At 36.7% G+C, this 23583-nt stretch overlaps 1 protein-coding gene across 1 annotated transcript in view; it reads left to right on the top strand.

Moving 5' to 3' along the window:
• Window positions 1-4534: 4534 nt before the first annotated feature.
• Window positions 4535-23583, top strand: part of LOC113110584 (inactive N-acetylated-alpha-linked acidic dipeptidase-like protein 2) — a 45350-nt gene continuing 26301 nt past the window's right edge. Inside the window, exons 1-3 of the mRNA XM_026274708.1 lie at window positions 4535-4579; window positions 7600-7743; window positions 17883-17978. Of these exons, the coding sequence (XP_026130493.1) occupies window positions 4535-4579; window positions 7600-7743; window positions 17883-17978 (285 nt within the window). The remainder of the gene's footprint in view (window positions 4580-7599; window positions 7744-17882; window positions 17979-23583) is intronic.

The following is a 23583-nucleotide window of genomic DNA, read 5'->3' as shown; positions in this document are numbered from 1 at the left end:
CTCTTCTGTATTCGTTTTTCGATGAAAGGAAGATAATTACCTCTTTGTGATTAATAAAGGACATCATGTCAGATTTCCTTTTTTTTTCTTTCTTTTTTTCTTTTTGTGTGTCTCACTGTAAAGTGTATAATAATAACAAATATATTAGAGTGATCTGTAAAGGTTCATGTGACACTGAAAACTGGAGTAATAATGCTTTGCCAACCCAGGAATCAATTATATTTTAAAATATTAGTAACCACAAAACAAAATACTATAATACAAAACACTTACTGTATGCAGTGCAATAATATTTCTTAATACTACTGTTTTACTGTATTTTCGATCAAATAAAGCCTTGGTGAGAGACTGATTTCAAAAACTTTATTGCCAGGTATATTTACCCATACAAGGAATTTGGTTTAATGACAGAAGCTTCACAGTGTGACAGAAGGACAGTGACAAGACAAGACACGGATAATAAAAAGAATAATATACAAGTATACAAAATAGACATTGTGCAAAATAGCAAAAATACAATGTACAGAATATACAATTTAGTTATGTTAGGTGCAAATTTTTGAATTGTTAAATAAATGTATAATACTGTTGAGTTTTCCACGTTTATTGTCAAGTTTTATAATATTAAATGAATTGCTTGAGGGAAGAAACTGTTCCTGGGCCGTTGCAATGAGAATAGTCCATTGGTTCATCCAGTTATGCAGTCCCATCGCAAATGTCACTTGTTTTTTTTTGATGTGCATTTGGATGTGAATTTATTCGGGGAAAGTGTTTCCATCCTAATTTATGTGCATGTTTTCTAACCGGATAAGAAATTTATTTGACTTAGTTGAGCGCATACGTTTTTTAGAATTTGTATAATTTATAACATGGAATATAGAATTTTTATACAATTTTAGAATTTAGCGCAACTTGGCGTTTCCATCCAGCGTTTTTTTATGTGATATCCCAAAATGCGCATAAAATAGGTGGATGTAAGCCATAGCAAGTGTTGACAACAGTTGGGCTTATTAGTAATTTTGTGGAAACCATTTATTTGTGTGTGTTTAGTGAACATCAAAGCCTGACCTCTTTATATGATTGGTTGAACTCGTAAATGGGTGGCACTTGTGATAAAGTAATAATAACTCTGAGATTTAGTACTCAGAAATATAGTAGTTGATGATGAACATTTTGTTTATCTTTAATTTTTTCAGCACTTTTAGTAGTTTGGGAGCAGAACTGTGATTCCTCACTCCCACTTCACCACTGGCAGAAACATAAAAAAAATATTTTATGTAAGAATTTCACTTTTATGTCTAACTTCAATCCAATGCCCATTTCACAGTAATAAAAAGAGCTCCTGCCCTGTTTGTCTCTTATATGACTTGCAAGCACTAAACATTAAAATGTCGTCATTAAACAGAGTTTTTTCCCCTCACAGAATGAAATGAAATAAAATTCCTTCTATAGTAAATACTGCTTACATTGTGTTACATCAGTCATGCATTCACTAAGATCTGATTGCTTACATTCACTGCAATCATGACTATGCAAAAACATGACATGTTTTACTTCTATGAGTTTTGTAGCAATTTGTGGACCATTTTCCAGCCAAATGCATTGCATTTGAAACACTGCAGTGCCTAGCACTAGATTAAAATCATTTCCTTGCATTAACCATCTAAGATTTGTGCTTAACCACACAGAGATCTCATCGATTGAATAAAGAGTGCAGCACAGGGCCTGATCACAGATGTTGGAGATCATTCATCACTGTAGCATGTGCGGAACGGCCAGGCTCTGCTCCCACACTGGAGGCCACGAGATGTGATTTCAGATGCTCCCTTCCTGTATTAGTGATGCTGTCTGCACAAGCACATGGTTTATCACTTCAGCTGGCAATCAATTAGTTCCCAATCAATAGCCTCTCGCTGGCCAACAGGCAACAAATTAGCAGCCTCTCTCCGCTCGCACTACACTTGTTTATCCCTGGAACTTGTTTTTCTTTGGGAATCTAACCCGCTCTGCTAGCAGCTTAAGCTTGAAGTTTTTCCACGTGTATCCAGGTGTTTAATTAAACAAATATTTTACGAACAAATGTTCAAGCTCTTTCGGTACTAGACAAATGGATGTTCCTGTTTAAAAAGTGTCACATAGAGGAATGAATGATGGGCGCGAAAACAGAGCAGACGCTAAAAGCTGTTAATTACTAGGTTTCATTCAGAAAGCAGTCATGTCAATTTCTATCTAATAACTAGTTGCCATAAAACAGGAAAAACTTTTTCACTGAGCTTCGTAGCATCACATTTCGAAAGGTCTTTTTCATATGCAACTGCCACTGAAGACACTTTCAAATGATTTCCATAATATTCTTTCATTTTAAATGGATGTATCAGGCAAAAAAAAAAAGAAGCTTTATTTGTCCTCTCATTTTAAAAGGCTCCAGTGCGCCACCATCTGTACGGTGATGGCAGACCTCTCACAGTATACAGTGACACCCTTCTTGTTGTTTTTTTTAAATGATCACAGTCTTATTCATCCATTTTTTTCTCTTCTTTTTATAAATGTATCAGTGGTTCCAATTCCGCTTCTCTGCAAATGTAATTTCCAAAGGTCACCTTTTCTGAGAATAAATTATCTCCACAATGCAAGGTCATTCTCTGTCTCCAGCACATTCAAAACGAGATAACCGTTTACTTTTACGTTTTTTTTTTTTTTTTTTTTGCATATTTCTCTCTCTCAACGACCATTCCCCCCATCCCCCCACCCCAATTCTTGCTGTTGTTTTGTTTTTGTGCTGTAAGAAATTTTAGTTTGATGGCTTATTTTTTCAAATACAAATAGTAATTTTACAGCTGTGAATAGATAAATTATCTCAGGTACCTCTTACTGAATGCAGTGATTTTCCATTCATTCCAAAGCAGTTTTAGCGCACACAGCTTGACGGAAATAATGGTGTACAGTGAACAGTCGGAAGCATTTAGAAAAGGATCTGGCTATTCTGGGTTTTTCCTCGACTTTTTCTTTAACAGCTTTGGCCCCTGTCAATTTTATACAATAAACTCTCCTAAAAAAATAAAAATAAATAATAATAAATTTGACACTTGCACTAGTTAAATTGTCCACTAATAATACCCTGCAACATACATACATTAGTCATTTTTCCCCGATCTGTCCATTCATCCATCCATATATTTACATATACACTGTCATTCAGTAATATTAATGTTTGTTAATGTAATCTCGTATGCTCATCAGGCTGTATTAATTTGGTCAAAATAAAAAAAAATAGTAATATTGTGAAATAGTATTGCAATTTCTAATATTGGTTTCCTATTTTGAATGAACACTGTTCTTTTTAACATTTTATTCATCAAAGAATCCTGAAAAAAGTATCCCAGGTCCGAAAAATATTAAGCAGCAGAAGTGTTTCAACATTGATTATAGAATGATTTCTGAAGGGTCATGTGACACTGAAGACTGAAGTATTGATGCTGAAAAAATCAGCACTGCGTCACAGAAATAAGTTGTATTTGAAAGTGTTAAAATAGAAAAATGTTATTTTAAATTTCAATAATATTACACAAAAATTGCTCTTTTTTTTCCTTTATTTGTAATCAAATAGATACAGCCTTGATGAGCACAAGACACTTCATTAAAAATCTTACTGATCCCAAACTTTTCAACAATACTGTATAAAGATGTATAAAATAGTGGCTTAAACAAAATAATGAAGGCATGATTATTTATTTATTGTTATGTGACTGGTCCTTCACATAACAAACGGTTATATAAAATCTGTTAGTTTTAATAAAAAATAAAAAAAAATCTACCCCCCACATGCTTTTTTGATCCTGTGGCCCAAATAATTTCTTTAAGGAAAATAAATGGCCGCTTTATATAGTCAGGCAAATTAACAACTTTTCCGTTGAGGTAAACTAAAGCTTGTGTATAAATAAGAATAATTTGGTATAATTACTGCATTTACAATTATTGTTTATGAAGGCATACAACAAATTCAACTAATTTAGCCCCCAGGACAGGTGCCTGTAGTTAAAGAGGCACTGTTTATGCCACTAACCGTCCTTCCCAAATTGCTGTGCGCCTTTCCTTTGGCTGCCTGTGATTATGTGTGGTTGGTTTGTGTTTAGATGTGGAAGTTGTCAGTCACTGGATCACTGTGATCACAATGGCTTGGTAAAAGCCTGCTCATTTGCTAATGGTCATTAGCAGGCAATGCTGTTTGCTTCCCATCAGCTGAGTGGACGAGCAGCTTCATTTGCTGTGGCTGTCTGCCAGTGCGACTCCCTCTCTCTCCTCACTACCCACAGGTCTATTCAAGCTCAAATATATAAACAATGATTTTGCCATCTCGTTATCATTGCAGACAGAGAAATTAAATATTGATTCTCCTCACGGGGAAAAAGAATTGCTGTGCAGGAATTACCAATTCGGCCTCTTTCGCACCGCTCCCAAGCTGTTTCTGCTGTCACATTTTACCTCAGGAATTTGTGGCTAATTTTGACTTTAATGGCTTTTGCTGCCTATGAAGATGAAGGAGTCCACTTTTTTCCAGAATGAAGCACAGAATGTTACAGTAATCCTTGCACAGCGCAAAAATAGACACACAAGGGTGAATATGTCTTATATGCTCTCTGGGGCATATACAACTGTTTTGTAAATCATCTTGTCACATAATTAATATTAACGAGTCAAGCTGATAATGCAGTTTATTGTGTGCCCACCTCCCCTACTTTTCAGTTCCTGTGGTCCAAATCATTTATAAATGAAAAAAATAGCAGACAAATTAACCACATTAACATTGAGGTAGACTAAAGTATGTTTATGAACTAATTTAAATAATTATAAGGTACATGTCATTATAAAAGTATCATTGCAAGCTTGATAGATTTAAAATGAGGGCTGGGCAAGTTATTATCGCATTAACACATTAACTGATTAATGCCAGCAATTATTTTATAGCTTGTAAATGCAGTTTTTATTATTATTATGAAAGTCCTTTGCTCACTGGCACTGAATACACATACAGACAAATCATGGGTCACAGGAGGGGATGCTCCCGATCAAATTATTTAGGCTTAGCATCAGCATTCACAAACCACTGCCCAGTGTTATTTTTAATAGAAAAGAATGCACCGAGCTCATAATCATGACTTTGTAAATTAGAAATAGGAAGTTTCTGATAGCAAGTGAAGACAGCAGAGAAGCGCTCTCGCTCAACAAAGTGAAGTGAATCGTTTTGTTAACTTTGTGGTTTATTACTTTGAGTCGTATGGGATGCAGTAACACACGTCCCTCTGTTGCTTTATAGATCTATCACTTTTGCCGCTCAGATATATTCATTCAATTATGCAGCACATATCAGAATATCTGTGCTCCGGTGCGGTTAGCGCTCACACTCACTGATCTATATATATATATATATATATAACTGAACCGCGCTCTTGGCCTCCTCTTCCAACTGAGCCAGGGACTGCTAAACGGAGTGATCACATTAGTCAAATGAACCAGGCTTTTGGGGGTTAAGATTGCGTAGTGTGAGTACACCCTGATTATTTTCCCACATCCCACACACACGAGTCTCTACCTGTGATTTAGGCTACAACAAGTGTGTCTGTGTGTGTGTAATAAAAATAGAAACAAAACAAAGTTGGGGAAGTTGTGGCCTAGTTGTTAGAGAGTTTGATTCCTAACCCTAGGGTTGTGGGTTCGAGTCTTGGGCCTGCAATACCATGACTTCAAGCGAGCAAGGCTGCTCCCTGGGCGCTGCAGCATAAATGGCTGCCCACTGCTCCGGGTGTGTGTTCACGGTTTGTGTGTGTGCACTTTGGATGGGATAAATGCAGAGCATGAATTCTGAGTATGGGCACCATACTTGGCTGTATGTCACTTCACTTAACAAAATAAAATAAAAAGTATTTGAACAATGTATTCCCTGCCTTATACTGAGAGCTTTTCTTTCTTTGTTTGTTTTTTTTTTTGTTTTTTTTTTTGAGCTATAGTTATGTTATTTGATTGCTTCAGTGAATTTTTTATATCTTTATTGTGAGTATATTTTTGTTTGTTTTGTTTTTGGATGGTTGCATATTAATGAGGCATGCTAAACTAATGGGCTAAGTGCTTCATCAGAATATGTCAGTCACACTCACCGAATGTGTGTAAACATGAATGAACACCAATGTCTGTACTGACTGGACAAGGGCAAAATGTGACAGTGCTGCATAAAATATCAGTAGTGCATTAAAATGTTTTGTCTTATGGCCTAAAAATTGGTAACGGTTTGAATAATAATAATAATGATAAGAAAACCAAATAAACTTAATTCTGTTACGCTTTTAGAAGAAGAAACAACTTCTTTGGATCAGTTATAAATATCCTTTTTTTTTTATCAGATTCCTTTACTTATAAACATTTTGTCCAAATAAATATTTATTGTTTTAGAAATTAATAAATGCATACATTAATCAAATGTTTTTTTTTAATTTTTATTTGAAATATTTGAAATATTTGATAATATTTTAGTCATCTTCCATTTTTGCGTTTAAAGATAAATCATAAATATGAAGTTTTTACTTCTGCACCCAGAACTCAAGAAGTCTGGCCTCTTTCTTTCAGAAAAGAAAAAGTTACAGGAGAGGAAAAAATACACACACAAATATATTAGATTAGTTTTATTTTAGTCTACAGTGTGGAACAGAAAAAGAAGTAAACCATGCCTTGGGTCCAGCTGCAGCTGTTATGTTTGTTTTTCAGAGCCTGTCTGATTTGAATTATTCTGATGACTGTTTCTGGTTACAGTTGATTGTAACAGCAATCTGTATTTTTCTTGCGTTATGCTTTCAAACAATGTTTGTATAGATTAACATTGATTTTGGCCCTGCCACTCATCATTTGCACTTGTTTGAGGCTTACGTACAGTAGCTGCGCATGTATTTCTGTATGTTGACAAACAGTAAAATATATATTATGGCTCATGTCAGTTGCTGTACAGCAGAACAGAATCTGTTCATTTAGCAGCAGTTTTGTGATCAATGCAGTTAAACCTTTAGGATATTAAATAGCTGAGGGCCAGTTTCTACCAAAACAGATTAATCCTAAACCAGCTCTCAATGAGAAATCAATAGCAGTTCAGGGTTTAGGCAGGGCTTTAGTGGTGGGCATTATATGCAGCTACAAATTAGATTTAAAAGCATATTATTATTATGTGGAAAGAAGCTACAAATTATACAAACTTTAATGAACTCAAACGGAAATAAAGTAATAAAACAAGGACAGTCCTGCAGGTATTCAATGAAAAGCGTATTTAGAAACAATAATGCAAATATTTCATGAACATCACATATTAGAAATACTTGAACACCCTCAACTCACATTCCACATAAAAAAATAAAAACTTTTTATCATTGACTTTTCCCGCATTCCCCGCATATTACTGTAGTAATCTGTTAAGGTCATTGTAGAAAGTCTAATCGAGTTATTCTGCTCACTAGAGAGAAGCATAGCCTTGACCAGGATAACTATAGTGTGTTAAGACTACATTGCAGATTGGTGTATATTCTCACAAATTGTGATGATGCACATGTGTTCTTCTTTCAGAGACATTCGACGAGCTGCAGCAGAGGAAGTGGTTGTCCTGGTCCGAATGTCAGCTCGCTGCAGACATCTGGAGATTTGAGCTTTTTCTCCAGTCTTGCTGTCCCCACAGTGGAGTTCACATACTCAGAGTACCCTAAAACAGAGGTGTGTTAACATATTCATGCAAACTTATCCATGTAAGTAACCCAGTCCTTCATTAAATGCACTGTAATTGCAGAAGATGTTTACAATGAACAGCTGTTTTTGCAACCCTGTCCACAGATGGGGAAAATGTTTTCAAGAGGCAGACACCTATAAGACTAATGCACATCATACATTTCAGATGCTAAACAATTTCCCATACTAGCACTAGCTTGTAAAGACACCATAAGGAGATGTCTCTTATTCATGTCTTGCTATTTAGAGGTGCAGTTAAAGACCCAGAATCCCCAGTCAGGACACTCATTATGTGTTTACAGTATATTGGTGTGTGTGTGTGTGTGTGTGTCTGTGCTCTTGTTTTTGTGACATATCAGGACACAACTTTGTATAATGACATGGGTATGACACATGTATTACAAGGAGAGGGTGACTTATGAGGACATAACCCAGCTCCCCATTTTTCAAAATGCTTATAAATCATACAGAATGAGTTTTTTTGAGAAAGTAAAAATGCACAAAGTTTCCTGTGAGGGTTAGGGGTAGGGTTGGTGAAGGGCGATAGAATATACAGTTTGTACAGTATAAAAACCATTACGCCTATGGGATGTCCCCACTTTTCACAAAAACAAACGTGTGTGTGTGTGTGTGTTTGTGTGTGTGTGTGTGTTTTAATTAGTAGATAATAATAATAACAATAATACAAGTAACAGATGTTTTACAAGTGTCAATTAAAATTATTATTTTAAAAATACAGAAAAATAAATAATTTTTAAAAGCAGAAAAATCACTAATTGGGAGTAGTAATAACTGTATGTAACATATGGCTTTAAATGACTAACATGACTAAATGACTCATAACATTTTCTTATATATATTGAAAAACTGATTACTTAATTACTTTAAGCAATTTGATTACTTTTAAACTGAAAATTGTTAAATTATTCTTTTAACATTTGAAAACAGGAGATGCTATATCAACAGAATAGTGTCAAGGATCAGCCAAATTTCCACGTGTATAAAAAAACAAGGATATTTAGCATGGTTCTGTAGTTTTGTGTTATAAAGTTGACTAGCCTAGGAAAAAAGTTATATATATATATATATAATATATATATATATATATATATATATATATATATATATATATATATATATATATATATATATATATATATATATATATATATATATATATATATAAAATACATTTATTTCATACTATTATAGTTAAAATATATTAACATATTTACTAGCATGTCACTCAAGACTTGCTGATATAAAAATATCAATAAAATATAATAAATCTTTGTTTGGATTACAACTTGTGCACAATGCACGTTTTTTTTTTTTTTTTTTTTTTTCATATTAAGCCTAAAATGTGTTTCATTTCACTATTTATGAGGATTTTGTGATCTCTGTATATCAGTCTTTAAATGCAAGATATTTAAATTTAGTACCTAAAGTATGCTTGCAATAGTTCTACTTTATCACAATCAAATATACTTCAGTATATCTTCGGTTGGACTTCAGCTCTACTCCCACAAAGTTAAAGTGCATTAAATACAAAATTAGTTGTTCTGATTTACGTATTATGTGATTTATGAGTTTTATTATGTGAAGTATTCCAGTTTAATATGGCAAAAGTACAATTACAGGGTATTTTTATCAACTACATACAGTATGCAAATGTGTGAAATAAATGTCTTTCAAATACATTTTAGTATATTTATTTTTCACTAGGGTAGATAAGAAAAAGCACAAAAAAGTGATTTATATATAATTTTTTTTTTAAAAAGAACATACATAAATATATAATTGGATATTTGGATGTATATGCATACCTATGTTAAGTATTGGCCAGTGATACAATTGTTGCTTTAAACTTGACAGATCCAAACAAACAGTGAATTCTAAAATTCAAATAGGATTTACTTTGGCATCTGTCTGCAGTTAGCATGCATTCCAGAAACCTGTGAAACTGCTCTCCTAATGCTTTCATACACTTTAATGTGGAATCTTCTGGTTCAGCACAGACTGTCACGTCATTCCCCTGCAACCTCATTGCCTCGTTATGATATGTGAGGAAATGCTTCCTGACGTGTAAAATGATCTTCCACACAGCAGCACGGTCAAACCCCAGGACTCTTTCACAGGCGGCATCAATATTGCGTTCCATCTGTCACGGCCCTGATGTCTGTGCTTTATCTGTTATATCCTTTCGGATGGCACATGCAAGCATATCCCAGGAGCAACGAGCTCTCTCTTCCTTTAAAATAAACACTCAGGAAGCATGCCTTGTAAATTGCATACATATGTTCCCTCATTTTCATTGCTCTTGAACTTTATCTGAACGCATCTTGCATCTCAATGACTTTATGATGCATCTTTATACTTCCTCACCACAACGTAGGTGGTTAGATCCACTTCAAGTTGTTCTTTTCTGCTTCCTGTTTTCATAAACGCAGTGTAGGAGTTAAGCATTTCACACATGGAGTGGGTCCTTTCCTCTTTCTGTACAGTACATATTTCTGCCTTTCTCTCACGCTGTGGTGGTTGACACTTTCTGCATGCTGACTTGTACATCTGTCTCATCGGCACACATGCCTGGCTAAGCATTTGCAGTGCAATGCTGGTGTGCTTTAAACTGTGAGTCTAACCTTTTCCTGGCATTCAAGCCATCAGGCTGCATTAGCGCTGGGGGTGGCTGGTGTGTTTGGGAACAACACGATCTGTGCTGTGACATCCAGCTCCCAGCATCCCTGATTCTGTTCTCTGCCACGTGCCTCCACCCCAGGAGCCATCGCTCTCCCAGCTAGCAAAATCAAAATGACATACTTGGGCTTCATATGCTAACAATACTTACAGTGCCTGTAAAATCTACTATCCCCCTTGGATTCTCACTCTTTCTGGCTATTAACATGTATGTGTGTTTATATATATATATATATATATATATATATATAGGTTACAGAAAGAATTCTATAATTCTTTAAGCACTGTTGGGGCATTAATCTGGAAGTGGAAAGGACACCATCCATAAACCGGCCACGACCAGATGCACCTCACAAGTTTCTGACAGAGGAGTGAAAAAATTATCAGAAGAGTAGTCCAATGCATGCAATTTTTTTATGTGAGTGTTGATTAATATAGTTAAAAATAAATAGTAATTTAATTTAAGTTTGGGCTCTGTTGTTAATTGTAACTTTATAGTAATGTAAAAGTGCTCTCTAGAGCAGAAGCTGAGGTAGATTTTTATCGTTAAGAAAATGTTGAATATAAATTAATTTATTTAAAGAAAGAGCCATTTGTTCAGTAAACCACTGTTAAAATACTGAACCATGACGGCAAAACCGTCATTCTTATTCTATTTTAAACAATAAAAATAAAATATACTTCAAATTAGAAGGCTTGGACAAACTATGCACAAAATAAATATAAAAAAACAAACAAATGTTTTCCGTAAAAAAGCACCTGATGGATTCATATTAAACTGCTTAATTTATTTAAATTTATTTAAATTAATTAATTTATTTATTTAGAATTGTTGCATAGTTAGAACGTTTCTGTTATTAGCCTGAGATAAAACAAACAAACAAAAAACAGCCTTGTTTTTGCCTTGTTGTGATTGAACATCTGAAACCAGACCAAGCAGTATTGGGAACTAAACTAAAGCAATAAGGATTCTAGCAGAAATGACAGTCTTCCTGAATCAAGCTTTTTTTGCTTTTTTTTTTTTTTTTACAAAACGCTTTGATTAACCTCCTCTGGTTCAGGGCACTAAAGACAGTAGTCTAATGCAGAGTGACAGATCAGGAAGTATATCTCCCCCCATGCTAATGTAACTCCCTCTCCAGATGGCCTTCATGCCTGCGGCTGAGGGTCAGAACTGATCGCTAACTCAGAAATCTGCCTGACCATGCAAAAATCTGTCACCAGTTGTTTACTGGGAGCCTTCCCCACCCAGGGTTACCATCCGGCTCTTTTCCTGGAAAGTCAGAGGTTTGTTGGCTGTGAACAGAGTTTCTTGGCCCGAAGTGCTGTATTAGTGTCTGCACAACTAATCTAATTAGCAGTGTGAAGCAGCAGCAGCTGGATGTGGTAGATCCGTAGGGTCTCTGCGCTTCAAAATCATATGGCAGTTCCCTTTGCTAGCTAGCTCGCTGCGCACAGCTGACAGCTATGCTAGGCTTGTCTTAGCCTACCATCTGGTTTCTGCCGCTGGCAGTGACTGTGTGATAAAAAAATATTGGGTGTAACATGCACATGTCCTTTAGTACGATATAGTATATATCGCATCAACATGACATCTATATATGTAGCCTACTCTGTCTACCAATGAGGATGCAATAATACATTAGTATCTGTATTACATAGTGTCTAAGAAAAAGTCATATGGGAGTTGACCGAGATTAATAGTTGCCATTGAGAAATTATTAATTATTACTAGAGATCTGTACTTGCCATATTTCTGCGTTATTATAAAAAGCATATAATCAGCATATTAGAATGATTTCTGAAGAATCATGTAACACTGAAGGCTGGAGAAACCAGTTCCATCACAGAAATAAATTACATATTTATATATTAAAACTGTATATTTCTCTGGATGCAGAAATGAGATAAACTGTGTCTGCATTTCTACACTGGTGACTGGAGGAAAACCCTTTTTTGGTCTTTTTTATAGGTGAGTACTCATGTCAGTGTGATCCTTTCAATAACGCTACAATTTTCTCATCTGAAAATGCCTTCCATTCATATTTTCTATCTTTTTTTTTTAAATTGAGGCCATTTAACTAAAATGACTCCAGTGATCTGCTGGTCCCATCAGCAAGCACATACAAAGAGGGCATTGAAGTTTGAGAGGCTAGTTTGGGAGATTTAAGTTGCTATCATTCTGTAAAAGCTTGACTGAGTCACTGATTGGGTTTTCATCATTGGTTCGGCTATTTCCTGATTATCTCTGTGAAGCTGCTTTGACACAATCTGTATTATAAAAAGTGCTAGAAATAAACATGTCTTGACTTATAGCTGACAGAAAATAAAGTATTTGGAAAATGATTCCGTTGAATAAGTCACACTGAAAGTTATATGTTCTCCTTCGTTTCTTGACAGATGGTACTTGGAAAGTGAGAACTTACTCAACGTGATGACACAATATATTAAACCTGACACTGAAGTTGCATAAACCGCAGGATCTGAATATAAACATATAAGTAAGAAGATAATCCGATCACGAGTGGATGTGATACCTTGTTGGTGAGCTCATGAGGTGCTAGAAACTGAGCCAGACAGATGTAGCATCTGTTTCAAGAGCAAAGATGCTGTTTCCTTTTTCAGCCTGGACTTCTGCTGGGGAAAAAAAAGTGCTCCTTTGGATGCTAATCGTTTTGGCAATACCAATGATAACCCACAGCACCCAAGTGAGAGTCTCTATCTCCTGAGAGCTCTCAGGTTAACTCTGCCTTTACAAATCCAGTGTAGCCAGGGTCATCCCATTCTTTTTTGTTATATGAATAGACACAGCTGCAAACCATTTAACCAACATCTGTCAAACATCATTCTTTTACCACACAGATGTCCTTGGTCCCTCGAGTTGGCTGCCAATTAAATTAACCACGTTCAGAGTCACTGTAGTGTCTGCACTGATAAAGTTGTATCCTCCATCTCTAGTGTTGGGGACTAATTTGGAAAGTGTCTGTCACTCACAGAAAGAACTATTTCAGCTCGACTGAGTCCTTCATCGACGGAAAGAAAAATCCACTCATCCATGATGTAGCAGTATGTAAAAAAACAGAGAGAAAACAGCACCAAGTCTCAATCAAAAACATCAAATCAAAGGATTCAGTAGCATTCGTATATAATGTGGTATGTTCTGTAAAACCACTACCTGCATACAAATAATAGTGAGAAAGCATTGATTTAGCAGCTTGTTCTTATGAAGTATTCTATGTAGCACTTTGACACATTACCACCATTTTATCGGAAATCAGAAGTCCCGCTCTGGCTCATTCGATAACGAGACTCTTTAATCTTTTCCAATAGAAAATCATTTGAAATGCTACACTCTCACTTGTATTGATCAGATAATAAACAGTTAATAGTCTTCTTTGATGGCTCTCTGAGTTCGAATCAGTTAATGATTTCAATTTCTTTGTCTACTTTCTGTTTTATCACTTGTCTAAAACACTGAAGCACGGACACAGCACATCTTCCGCGAAGACGAGCGGAATCAAAGAGAGCTGATATATTTCAGAATTCTTCACACCCACGTTCACGACTCCTGGGTGTGATCGTGCTAACAAGCTTTTAATTAATTATGATTCATTAGTATTTATGAGAAGCTAATATAATTTCAGCTGAGTTCAGATTAAAAAAAAGACCAAATATCTGTATCAGAAAAGTTAAACATTGTCGTATTAAGAATCAGATATTAAAAATGTTTATGAAGCTAGTTTTGGTTAAAATGCAAATGTTCAAATATCTTCGACTGACTTCAGCTTGCTGTTAGTTTCAGTATACCGAGCGGGTGACAGACAGCACGGTTTGTTGGTTTGATCTAGTGCTTTTCCTCATCAAATAGGGGCATTTCATCATTCAGCGTTGCCAGATCATCCATTTATCCTTCATTGCTGTGAAAAGCACATACAAACACATGCATTTGGCAGCAGTGAATTTTATGCTGCCTGCAGTGATTTGATTGACTTTTTTGGTTTAGTCCTCTCATTCTCGCATCGCTCATATAATCGTCTTTTATTTGTTCAACCTGAAATAATTTCTGCGTGAGTATATTGGGGAAGTAGCTGTACAATAGCCTAACTGGCATTTCTATTGTGTCCTCTACAGTGAAATCCTTCCATCATCTGAGCTTCCTCAGAGGTGCATGGCTGATTAAGTCAGTGATAGATGTGCGAAACCGCAGCTGAGATCGTCCTCTGTCAGCCCTCAGCCTGTCACTGCGTTTTACTGTGTCTTATTATCACTCGCTCATCGTCAATGAATATTCATATCGCTCCCTGCCAACAATAGACCATTAGTTCTGGTTACTGGGAGATGATGGCACACCAAATAGCTCTGAACGCTTTCGGAGAGACTGTCCCGCGCATCAGGGCTGGGCTTTTCAGAGCAGGCAGATATCCAGCCACACGCTGATTACTGCATTCAAAGCCTCATTTTCCAGCTTACATAAACAGCGTGTGTCCCGCTTGCCATGACAGTGAGACAGTAATTATTTTTTTCATCTCTTGCTTTCTGCCAAACTAGTCCTTTCTATCCATTTCTCTCTTTCAAACACACACACAAGTACACACGTTTTGGTTGTTTGTTACATATCCATAATCATTTAAATGCTGGATAAAATGGTGGATACTACGCCTGAGTAAAATGGTTGTAATGAATATAGTTATTTATAGAAATGAAATCAGTGAGGGCAAAGTTGAATTTTCAGCATCATTACTCCAGTACTGTTGTGATGCTTATGTGATTTTGATACGTGTTTTGAAATTTTACTTCACACAATATTATTAATGTTTTACTGTTACATTTGATCAATTTAATGAATCATTGTGTTTTAATTTCTTTAAAAAAAAATCACAGTCTCCAAACTTTTAAATAGGAGTGTAAATGTTACACAGGTTGACTCACAAACTATGAAAATGGATAAATAAAAATACAATGTCTCTGTCATCTGTCATAGTTGTGTACATATACTGTAAATGTATTCTATAAGTTTTTATATATATATATATAGAGAGAGAGAGAGAGAGAGAGAGAGAGAGAGAGAGAGAGTTGATTTATTTCTTCACCCACACATTCACAAGTCCAGGCTGAGATTAATTATGATTAATTGTTTCTTGAATATAAGCGTTTTGTATGATTATTTTACTTGTTTTAAGTTGTTTATATTTAAAATCTTAAAATCAAGGTTTTGTAAATATTTCCAATGAAAATCCATTCCAAAATTTGACTATACCCTACAATTAAATCACATCCATTTTAATTAAAATATAATAATAATAATAAATATAAAAAGTAAGATTTACAATTTAAGCTATAAGATTTAATTTAAGAAACTAAGATATCCAGCACAAACTAAGCTAATTATTTATAAAGATTGGGTATTTTTATAGGGATTAAAATAGATCCTGTTTACATATTCATTGCAGCTTAGGTTTAATGACTGAATAAAGATATCCAGGAATTTTTATTATCTTATTTGTGAGAAAAGCATTTTGTATTGCAAATTACATTTTATTGGGTCTCTAAACAGTAATATGCGGCTGTTGAATTTTAATTGCTCGCTGCAGAATTGCCTGTGGACTGGCCACTCCAGTCGTAACAAGGCCGTTTTGTGTTTGTAGAATAAAACGGGAACGGTTTCCCTGGAGTTCAGTATCCTCCGCTGGTTGCGGTTTGACTGTCAGATCACATTTAAACCCGTAGACCCTTCCTTCCCGAGGTGAGCCTTGCGGTTTCCTGCTTGCTCAGTCAAGAGAAACCAATTCACCTGCCTGAGATATCATTCCCAGTAACCCAAGCACAGCCCTATTCACATGTAGCCAAGGTCTAGAGCTTTGGCGACTATCCTGAGAGCCATGTGTTTATCTATGAAGAGCAACAGCTCTCTGTGAAGAATCACTGGGTTCCATTCATACAGCTCCATGAAAACCTCTGATTGTCTTCTTGTAACCGAATACCCATATTAGAGCACCCGCTTTGTGCAGAAAATGACTTCTGTTCATCAGGCTAGTGCAGAGTGGTGGGATACAGATGAAAATGATCTGCATTCACATTTAACTTGTCCGAGATCACCCCAAACCAACGTATTGCAGATGTTGCCGAACAATCTGTGAAGTAATATCCCCTGGCGAGGCTACCGTGCTTCAAAACAGCACTGTCCGCCCTCAAGTGAGATGAAAAGCTGTGTGGGAAGATGGGCACGGGTGTAATGCCTCTAATTTTTAATGCAAATCAGACTTTGTTGTGCCTCTCTATGCAGCCACTACAAAGAGAAAGACACAAATAGTGGCCATCAACTTGTAGACTATTGTTGCTCATGACATGCTCACTTTAGTGGACAAAAACACTGCATGTGTTTGTTACCCATGTGGCTAACTAGAGGCTGGGGTGTTATCCATTACTTTAGGAATTAAATGTTTTACAAGAAAACACAAATCTTCTAGGAATCTGTCAAAAAAAACTTAAAACTAAAAATTGTATTGTAATTTATTAGGCAGTTATTTTCAAGAGAGCGTTAGAGCAGTCATTTTTTTGTCTTTCTTTAACAGTAAGGAAATACTGGCAAAGTGCATTGATAAAGCCAGTTACTGTTTGTCAGATCTTTAGCATAAGAGGTGCAATCTATATATATATATGTATATATATATATATAATTTTTTTTATTATTATTCTAGAGTCATCAGGAGCAGGGGCCTTTGCAATAGGAAAGCTTATGATTGCATCACATATCTCTTGGATAGTAATTAAAGATTTCAATGCTTCCTGATCGGCTTAACACAGTTTTGGAAGAGGAAGCTGATTGAAGGAAGACAGAAATTTCTGCAGGCTTATTATTATATTTTTAGTTATGCTGTTATGGTATATATATATATATATATATATATATATATATATATATATATATATATATATATATATATATATATATATATATATATAAAATAAACACAAGGCTTTTTTTTTGTGAACTTCACAAAAAAGCCTTGTGTTTATTTTATGGGGTCTTGCAACTAATTTCCTAAGGCTCGTCAGTTTTCACTGCAAATATCCATGCTGAGAAGATTGAGGAAACCATTTCTATTAACAAAAAGAAATCAGTCAGAGATGACTGAAAAGTGTTCAGTCGTTTCACACTGAAAATGGTCAGTGCTGTTTGAAAATATATATTTTCAGTGCTAAAAAAGTTACTGTGACCTTCAAACTAGAAGCATGTAGTATAACATCATCTGTGAGTTAAACAATCAGGAAACGTGACTTTAAAAGACATATTCAGGGATCTACTTCTCCAATTCATCTATTTCAGATGTGCATCATGACAGTTAAAATTGCCTAGCCTATGTTGACAACCTTGGGTGTGTTTTAATTTTTCATTCTTCATGTTTTTTCCTCCTTTTCTTCAAACCTAGAGAGCGTTTTTTCTCACTGAGGCCTTTTTCCCTCCCGAGTCTTTATTAAGAGAGACCTTGGATCCAGCCTTCAAACTCCATGAGACTATTGCCAAGGTAAGAGTGCTCCTCCTTTCACTACAAAAGTCCAATAGTGATAATTTTGTTTGTTTGTTTGTTGCTGGCTGGTTTGTCAGGCACCGCAGTGTTGTATGCCTAAAGTTGTCATTAGGATTATATTTTGAGTGGAACTCTTTCTTGCTCAACTTTAAAGTGCTAATTGCGCAGCTACACAAATCATAACTCAAGAGACAGATGGAAAATTAAGCAAATAACTTCAAAAGTGTTTATTCAAAACCATTTGCATTTTTATTTTTTTCAAGTTAATACTGATAAACAAACCTTTTCTTAATCTCTACTTTAATGAATTTTTAACCTGAACATTTTGTCTTCTCCAAACTCTCTTCTCTCGATAAATGCCTGCATTGAAAGTTTGAATTTGTTTAGTAATTTAAGAGTTTCTGTGGTATTTTGTGTTTCTTTTTTCTATTTCTTTGGCAAACATGTAATGCTAAATGATGCATCATTCACAATGAGATGAGGAATATGTATAAGGAAATACAACAGAGTCCATTTTTATTTGTGTTACATTTTTGGCCATTTGAGAGCCTGCCCAGTCATCATTTCATAAAGTGTGTCTTCCAGACAGGACAAAAATGCATTGACCAAGTGTCAAGTGACAGTGTCCGGTGCTCTCCTGGGTCACGTTATGAAACCACCGCAGTGTTTTAGTCCACAGACACTGATTGTTTGGCTTCTGACAGCTTGTTCCCCATCCTGGCAGTCTGTAGAGGAACAGCGTGCATGCTTAGACTCAACAACAAACCCTGTGAAAATGTTATGAAATATAGATGAAACAGGCTGGGGATTTTATAAACAATTTTCTCTCTCGCTCTCTCTCTCTCTCTGCCAGTTATGGCCGCAGCATTAATGGCAACAAGAAATATGAGCATCATTAAAGTTCCTCATCACAGTCAAGGAGATACTGTTCTGCGCCATGAATTATTCAGGCCGCTTGAAGACACACTGGCAATGACACAAAGAGTTGTGGGACAACATCGCATGCTAGAATAGATGAAAGGCTCTCAAAGTGTCCATTCTTTGTCGTGTCTCCTCCAACTACGTATTCAAAACAGTATATACAAGAACATTAGATAAAGCGTCTGCAGAATCTGAGAAGATAAATATTTAGTGTGGTATTGAATTCAGCGAGCTGATTTAGAGGTTTCGAAATATCATATTCCTCAGAACAACAGGCAGAAAGCTTGGGAAACTTACCTGAATAACAAAACGAGACAGAAAGGGTAAGATCTTATAGCCTGTTAAAAGCATACAAAGACACACAGGGACAGAGAAATGATAACACTTTACAGTAAGATTCAGTCATTATCATATAATGCATTAACAACTTTTGCCTTTAAATTTGTCCAAATGAAGTCCAATGCATATTACTAATCAAAAAGTAAGTGTTGATATATTTACAGTAGGAAATTGACTAAATATCTTAATGGAACGTGATCTTTACTTAATATTCTAATGATTTGTGGCATAAAACGTTTGTTTTTTTCAGTGACATAAAATCACTTAATAAACACTTCTGAGCAAAGTTATACGCAAATTTATTATTGTCACTTTTACAAAGTAGCACTTAAAACAAATGTTTTAAGAAACCAGAGGATTCCAATGTATTTTTGATGGTAATGAACATTATACTACAAATGCTGTTAACTTGCACTGAACCTAGAATATTCCTTACTGTTAACATATGCAACCTTATTGAAATTGTTAGTAGAAAATGTTTGGCAAGCAATGTTTCTCAACTCAGGGCAGATGTATTTAATCTGCAGGAACTTTTGTTCAGTACTTCACTAAGACACATAACATTTCAAGTCGACATGATTCATTCAATGTAATTTTGACAATTTAAGCACACAAATGGGATTCATTCTTCCAACGTGCAATACTTTCACGCTCACAGTCCAAACCCAATCCTCTAGAGGGCGTCTTGTATAAATATGCCCTACTTTCCAAACAGCACGAGTTCTTAGTCACATTGGCCCTGTAATGATGCCGTAAGGGTTGCCGTTTTCTGCCTGCCACGAGTTCGGGGAAACTCTAAAACCAATATTAATGAATGCTAATGCCTCTTGAGAGTTTCCTTAATATCATGTGACCTGTAGTCACCTGCCAGCCTTTCCCAGTATGCCGTTCCTCCGAAATAACAGCCACGGACGTTGTTAGTTTGGTGATCCAGATTTCATATGGAAACTAAACTCAAGTAGCCCCCTGATGCCAGTTTAAATTGGTGGAGGCAGACATGAATTGATGGGGTATGAGAGTTGGGTCTCGCCGATGTCTGATAGTCTCCAGCTGCAGTACAAGCGCACTTGAAATCCCCAGGTTCCTCTGTAAGGCCAGTGCTGTTGTATCTGTGGTGTCACGCTTCTCTACGCCTCCAGGTCCCGCAGGACCTCGGGCCCGGGCCAAACTCTCTTTTTCTGCAGGCTGAGGAGCCTTGGGAGTTCTTTCAGCGAAGACTATCACATTCTCTGCTCATTTTTCAACCCCACCTTTACAATCACAGCTGGGCCGGGTTGACGGGGAGGACAGAGGGGCTGAGTAGTGTTGGGTGTGTTTGAGTCAGTTCCACTCAGCCTGGCACGGAAGCCTGGAATCGATCATTTGAGCCGCAGGTATGCACACACTCCATCACCCTCACAGGGCCCACATGCGGCAAACCAACTCCCTGGAGCTCAAAACCTCTGTGCTGACTACCTAGAGTACTCCTTTAAAGATCTACATCTAAAGTCACTCATTCCCTTAATAGGGTAGTTTGCCCTCCTTTTAAAATTTCAACTCCGTTTGCAATATCATAGCCCTGTGAATTATTTGCTGTGGTTCCCTTTCTTCCCTTTCTTTCAAGTCAATGCCGAGTCTGGCTATGCAAGTTGAAGAGACTCTACACTCTTTTTTGCACTTTAAAAGCATTTATTTTAAATTGTAATATTTTTTCATAAAATAGCTGTTTGTACTGTATTTTAATCAAACAAATGCAGCCTAACCCTAACCTAACCTAAATCTAAACAATTACCAACCTCAAACTTAAAAATATGAGACATTAAATAAAGCCTTAGTCTAGCGGGAGAACAATTAAAGCGCTGTATATTCATTGGATCTTATTCTTGACAGTTCACTATTCAACTGCAAATGTCTCACGTAAAGTTTTCCAGAATAGAGTAAGATTCCCAGTGCTATCCAGAGATTCTTTCAAAATTAACCTGCCATGCAGCGCTTGCCCTGGGAATCAGCGAGCCAGAAATGGCGGCGGAGTAGGAAGCCTGAGAGAACCCAAGCTGCCAGCGAGAGGAAGCTGTGAGGTTGAGAGCAGCTGCTGGTGTGATTGAACATCCCAGGACAGACATTGTTATGTGTCAGATGGAAACAGTAGCGGTGGTGAAGACTGAAGGCTTGGTATTGTGCTCTGACAGCCTGAGTGACACTAGCCGGGCAGGGGAAGAAGGGTGAACGGAAGATTCTGCCAGCTTTGCTTACATGGCACCTGGAAGGGGCAGGAATCTGCTGATGGACTCCGTGGGGAACGTCAACCTGAGAAGCATCTCAATTTATATTCTCTGTCCCTGAATCAACTCGGCTGTTAAAGGGCATCTAGAGATCTCTCTCCGGAGAGCTCCAGAAAAATGAGGGTGAGGGTGTTTCATTTGGACATGACGTTCGGATCGCATTGTTCTGAGTCCATCAGTGCTAATGCAGTGGCACAGGATCATCAGCTGCCCATTGTACAACTCAACCTCATTCTGCTTCTTAATGTCTTAGCCTGGTTCTTAATTGCTTAAATGGACCATCTGCTTTATGCAAATCACTATTTGGAAGATAAAGAATTGCAGAAGAATTGCCCGAGATCGTTCTTCCCGTTTTGTAATATAAGTTCTGAAATGATAAGATATCACCAATTTCCCAGAAATTATTGGCTTTGGTGTATCTTATAGAATTAGAGTAGAAAAAGATTTTAAATTGAACTTCAATTAAGCCGTACAATGGAGAATGCTGGGATTTTAAATCACTAGCTTTACAAAGGAAAAAGATCCGGAAGGAAAAAGTGGAATTATTAAGTCTTGAAATTGTCATCTTTTACTCACTGACCCCTAAAAATAAAGGTTCTAAAAGGGGGTTTTCACAGTGAGGCCAACGAAAATGTAGGTGAGTTTTTTAATCACTGGAACCCGATTTGGAGAAATGTAGAATTACATTACTTGTTCACAAATGGATCCTTTGCAGTAAGTGGGTGCCATCAGAATGAGAGTCCAAAAAGCTGATAAAAACATCACAATAATCCACACATAATCCACATGACTCCAGTCCATCAATTAACTAATACTGATGTGAAAAGTTATTTGTTTGTAATAAACAAATCCATCAAGACATTCTTAATTTCAAATAGTTGTTTCCAGGTAAAATGACAGTACTCCATCTACAATATTGCTTTCTCTATTATAAAGATATATAATCTAAATCAGGAGAAACATATGCACGGTGACTGGAGGAAGCGCATTTATACAAACCACATACTGGGCCCTATCTTGCACCCAGCGCAATTGACTTTGTACACCGACGCATGTGTCATTCCTATTTTGCACCCGCGCAAAGCGCGCTTTTCCCTCCACAGAAGCACGTCGCTAAACTAGTGAATGAACTTGCGCTCCCTGGGCGGTTCAGCGCAAAAAAGGAGGTGTGTTCCGGCGCAAACAATCCCTGGTGCTATTTTGATGTTCCATTAAACAATTGCGCCACTGACCAGAAAAAACCTAGTCTAAAGTCAGTGGCGCGTTGCGCGTTGTTCATTATGCTATTTTAAGGGCGCATGCTTGACCATAATGTATAGCGTGCACAACGCGCATACACTTTGTTCATGTAATCTACACAGATGCAACAGTTATTTTTGCAAATCATAAATTGTTACACTTAAAAAAAATATTAACACATGAGATGACGAAAATCATTGTGGTGTGCCACGAAGATGTGAAAAAATAGGCATAAATCTAGCTTACAAATTATTCAGGCTAATTGTAGTAATTAAGGATCAGACCTGTTTGAGGTCATATATGTATAAGGACATCTGACAAATTGGTTTGTCCGTCAAGAACCAGGAAAAAAAAATCGATGAAACAATTGTGGCTATTTCCTCCCACGCCTGTTTAACCGACGCTATTTTGGGTGGGTTTCTCCCATCCCCATAAAACATAACTTCTCTGTCTTTCACTGCTCTTACAAGAACATCAGTCTCCTCGGCTGTGAACCGCTCCTGGCGTGCGCCTGGTAAATACGCCATAATAATAGCAATCCATAATGGAACTTGCGCACCTGCTTTTAAAGGGAATGTTGGATGACGCTCTGATTGGTTTATTTCACGTTACGCCCAAACCACACCTATGAATAATGAAGCTACTTCAGACCAACCCATTTTAGATTTGCGCCGGGCGCAAGAGCCATTTATCCCGCCGGGAAAATAGCAACAGCGCCGAGACCCGCCCACAAACTTACTTGCGTTTCGCGCTTTGACACTTGCGTTTCAGATCGTTAAAATAGGGCCCACTATGTGTATCGGGAACGGCACTACGGGAGCCACCTGAGGGCAGGCAAATGA

Source organism: Carassius auratus, chromosome 11 (assembly GCF_003368295.1).
Source record: "Carassius auratus strain Wakin chromosome 11, ASM336829v1, whole genome shotgun sequence".
Lineage (NCBI taxonomy): Eukaryota > Metazoa > Chordata > Actinopteri > Cypriniformes > Cyprinidae > Carassius > Carassius auratus.
The sequence above is the reverse complement of the archived record's forward strand: the minus strand, read 5'-3'. Positions and strand labels throughout refer to the sequence as shown.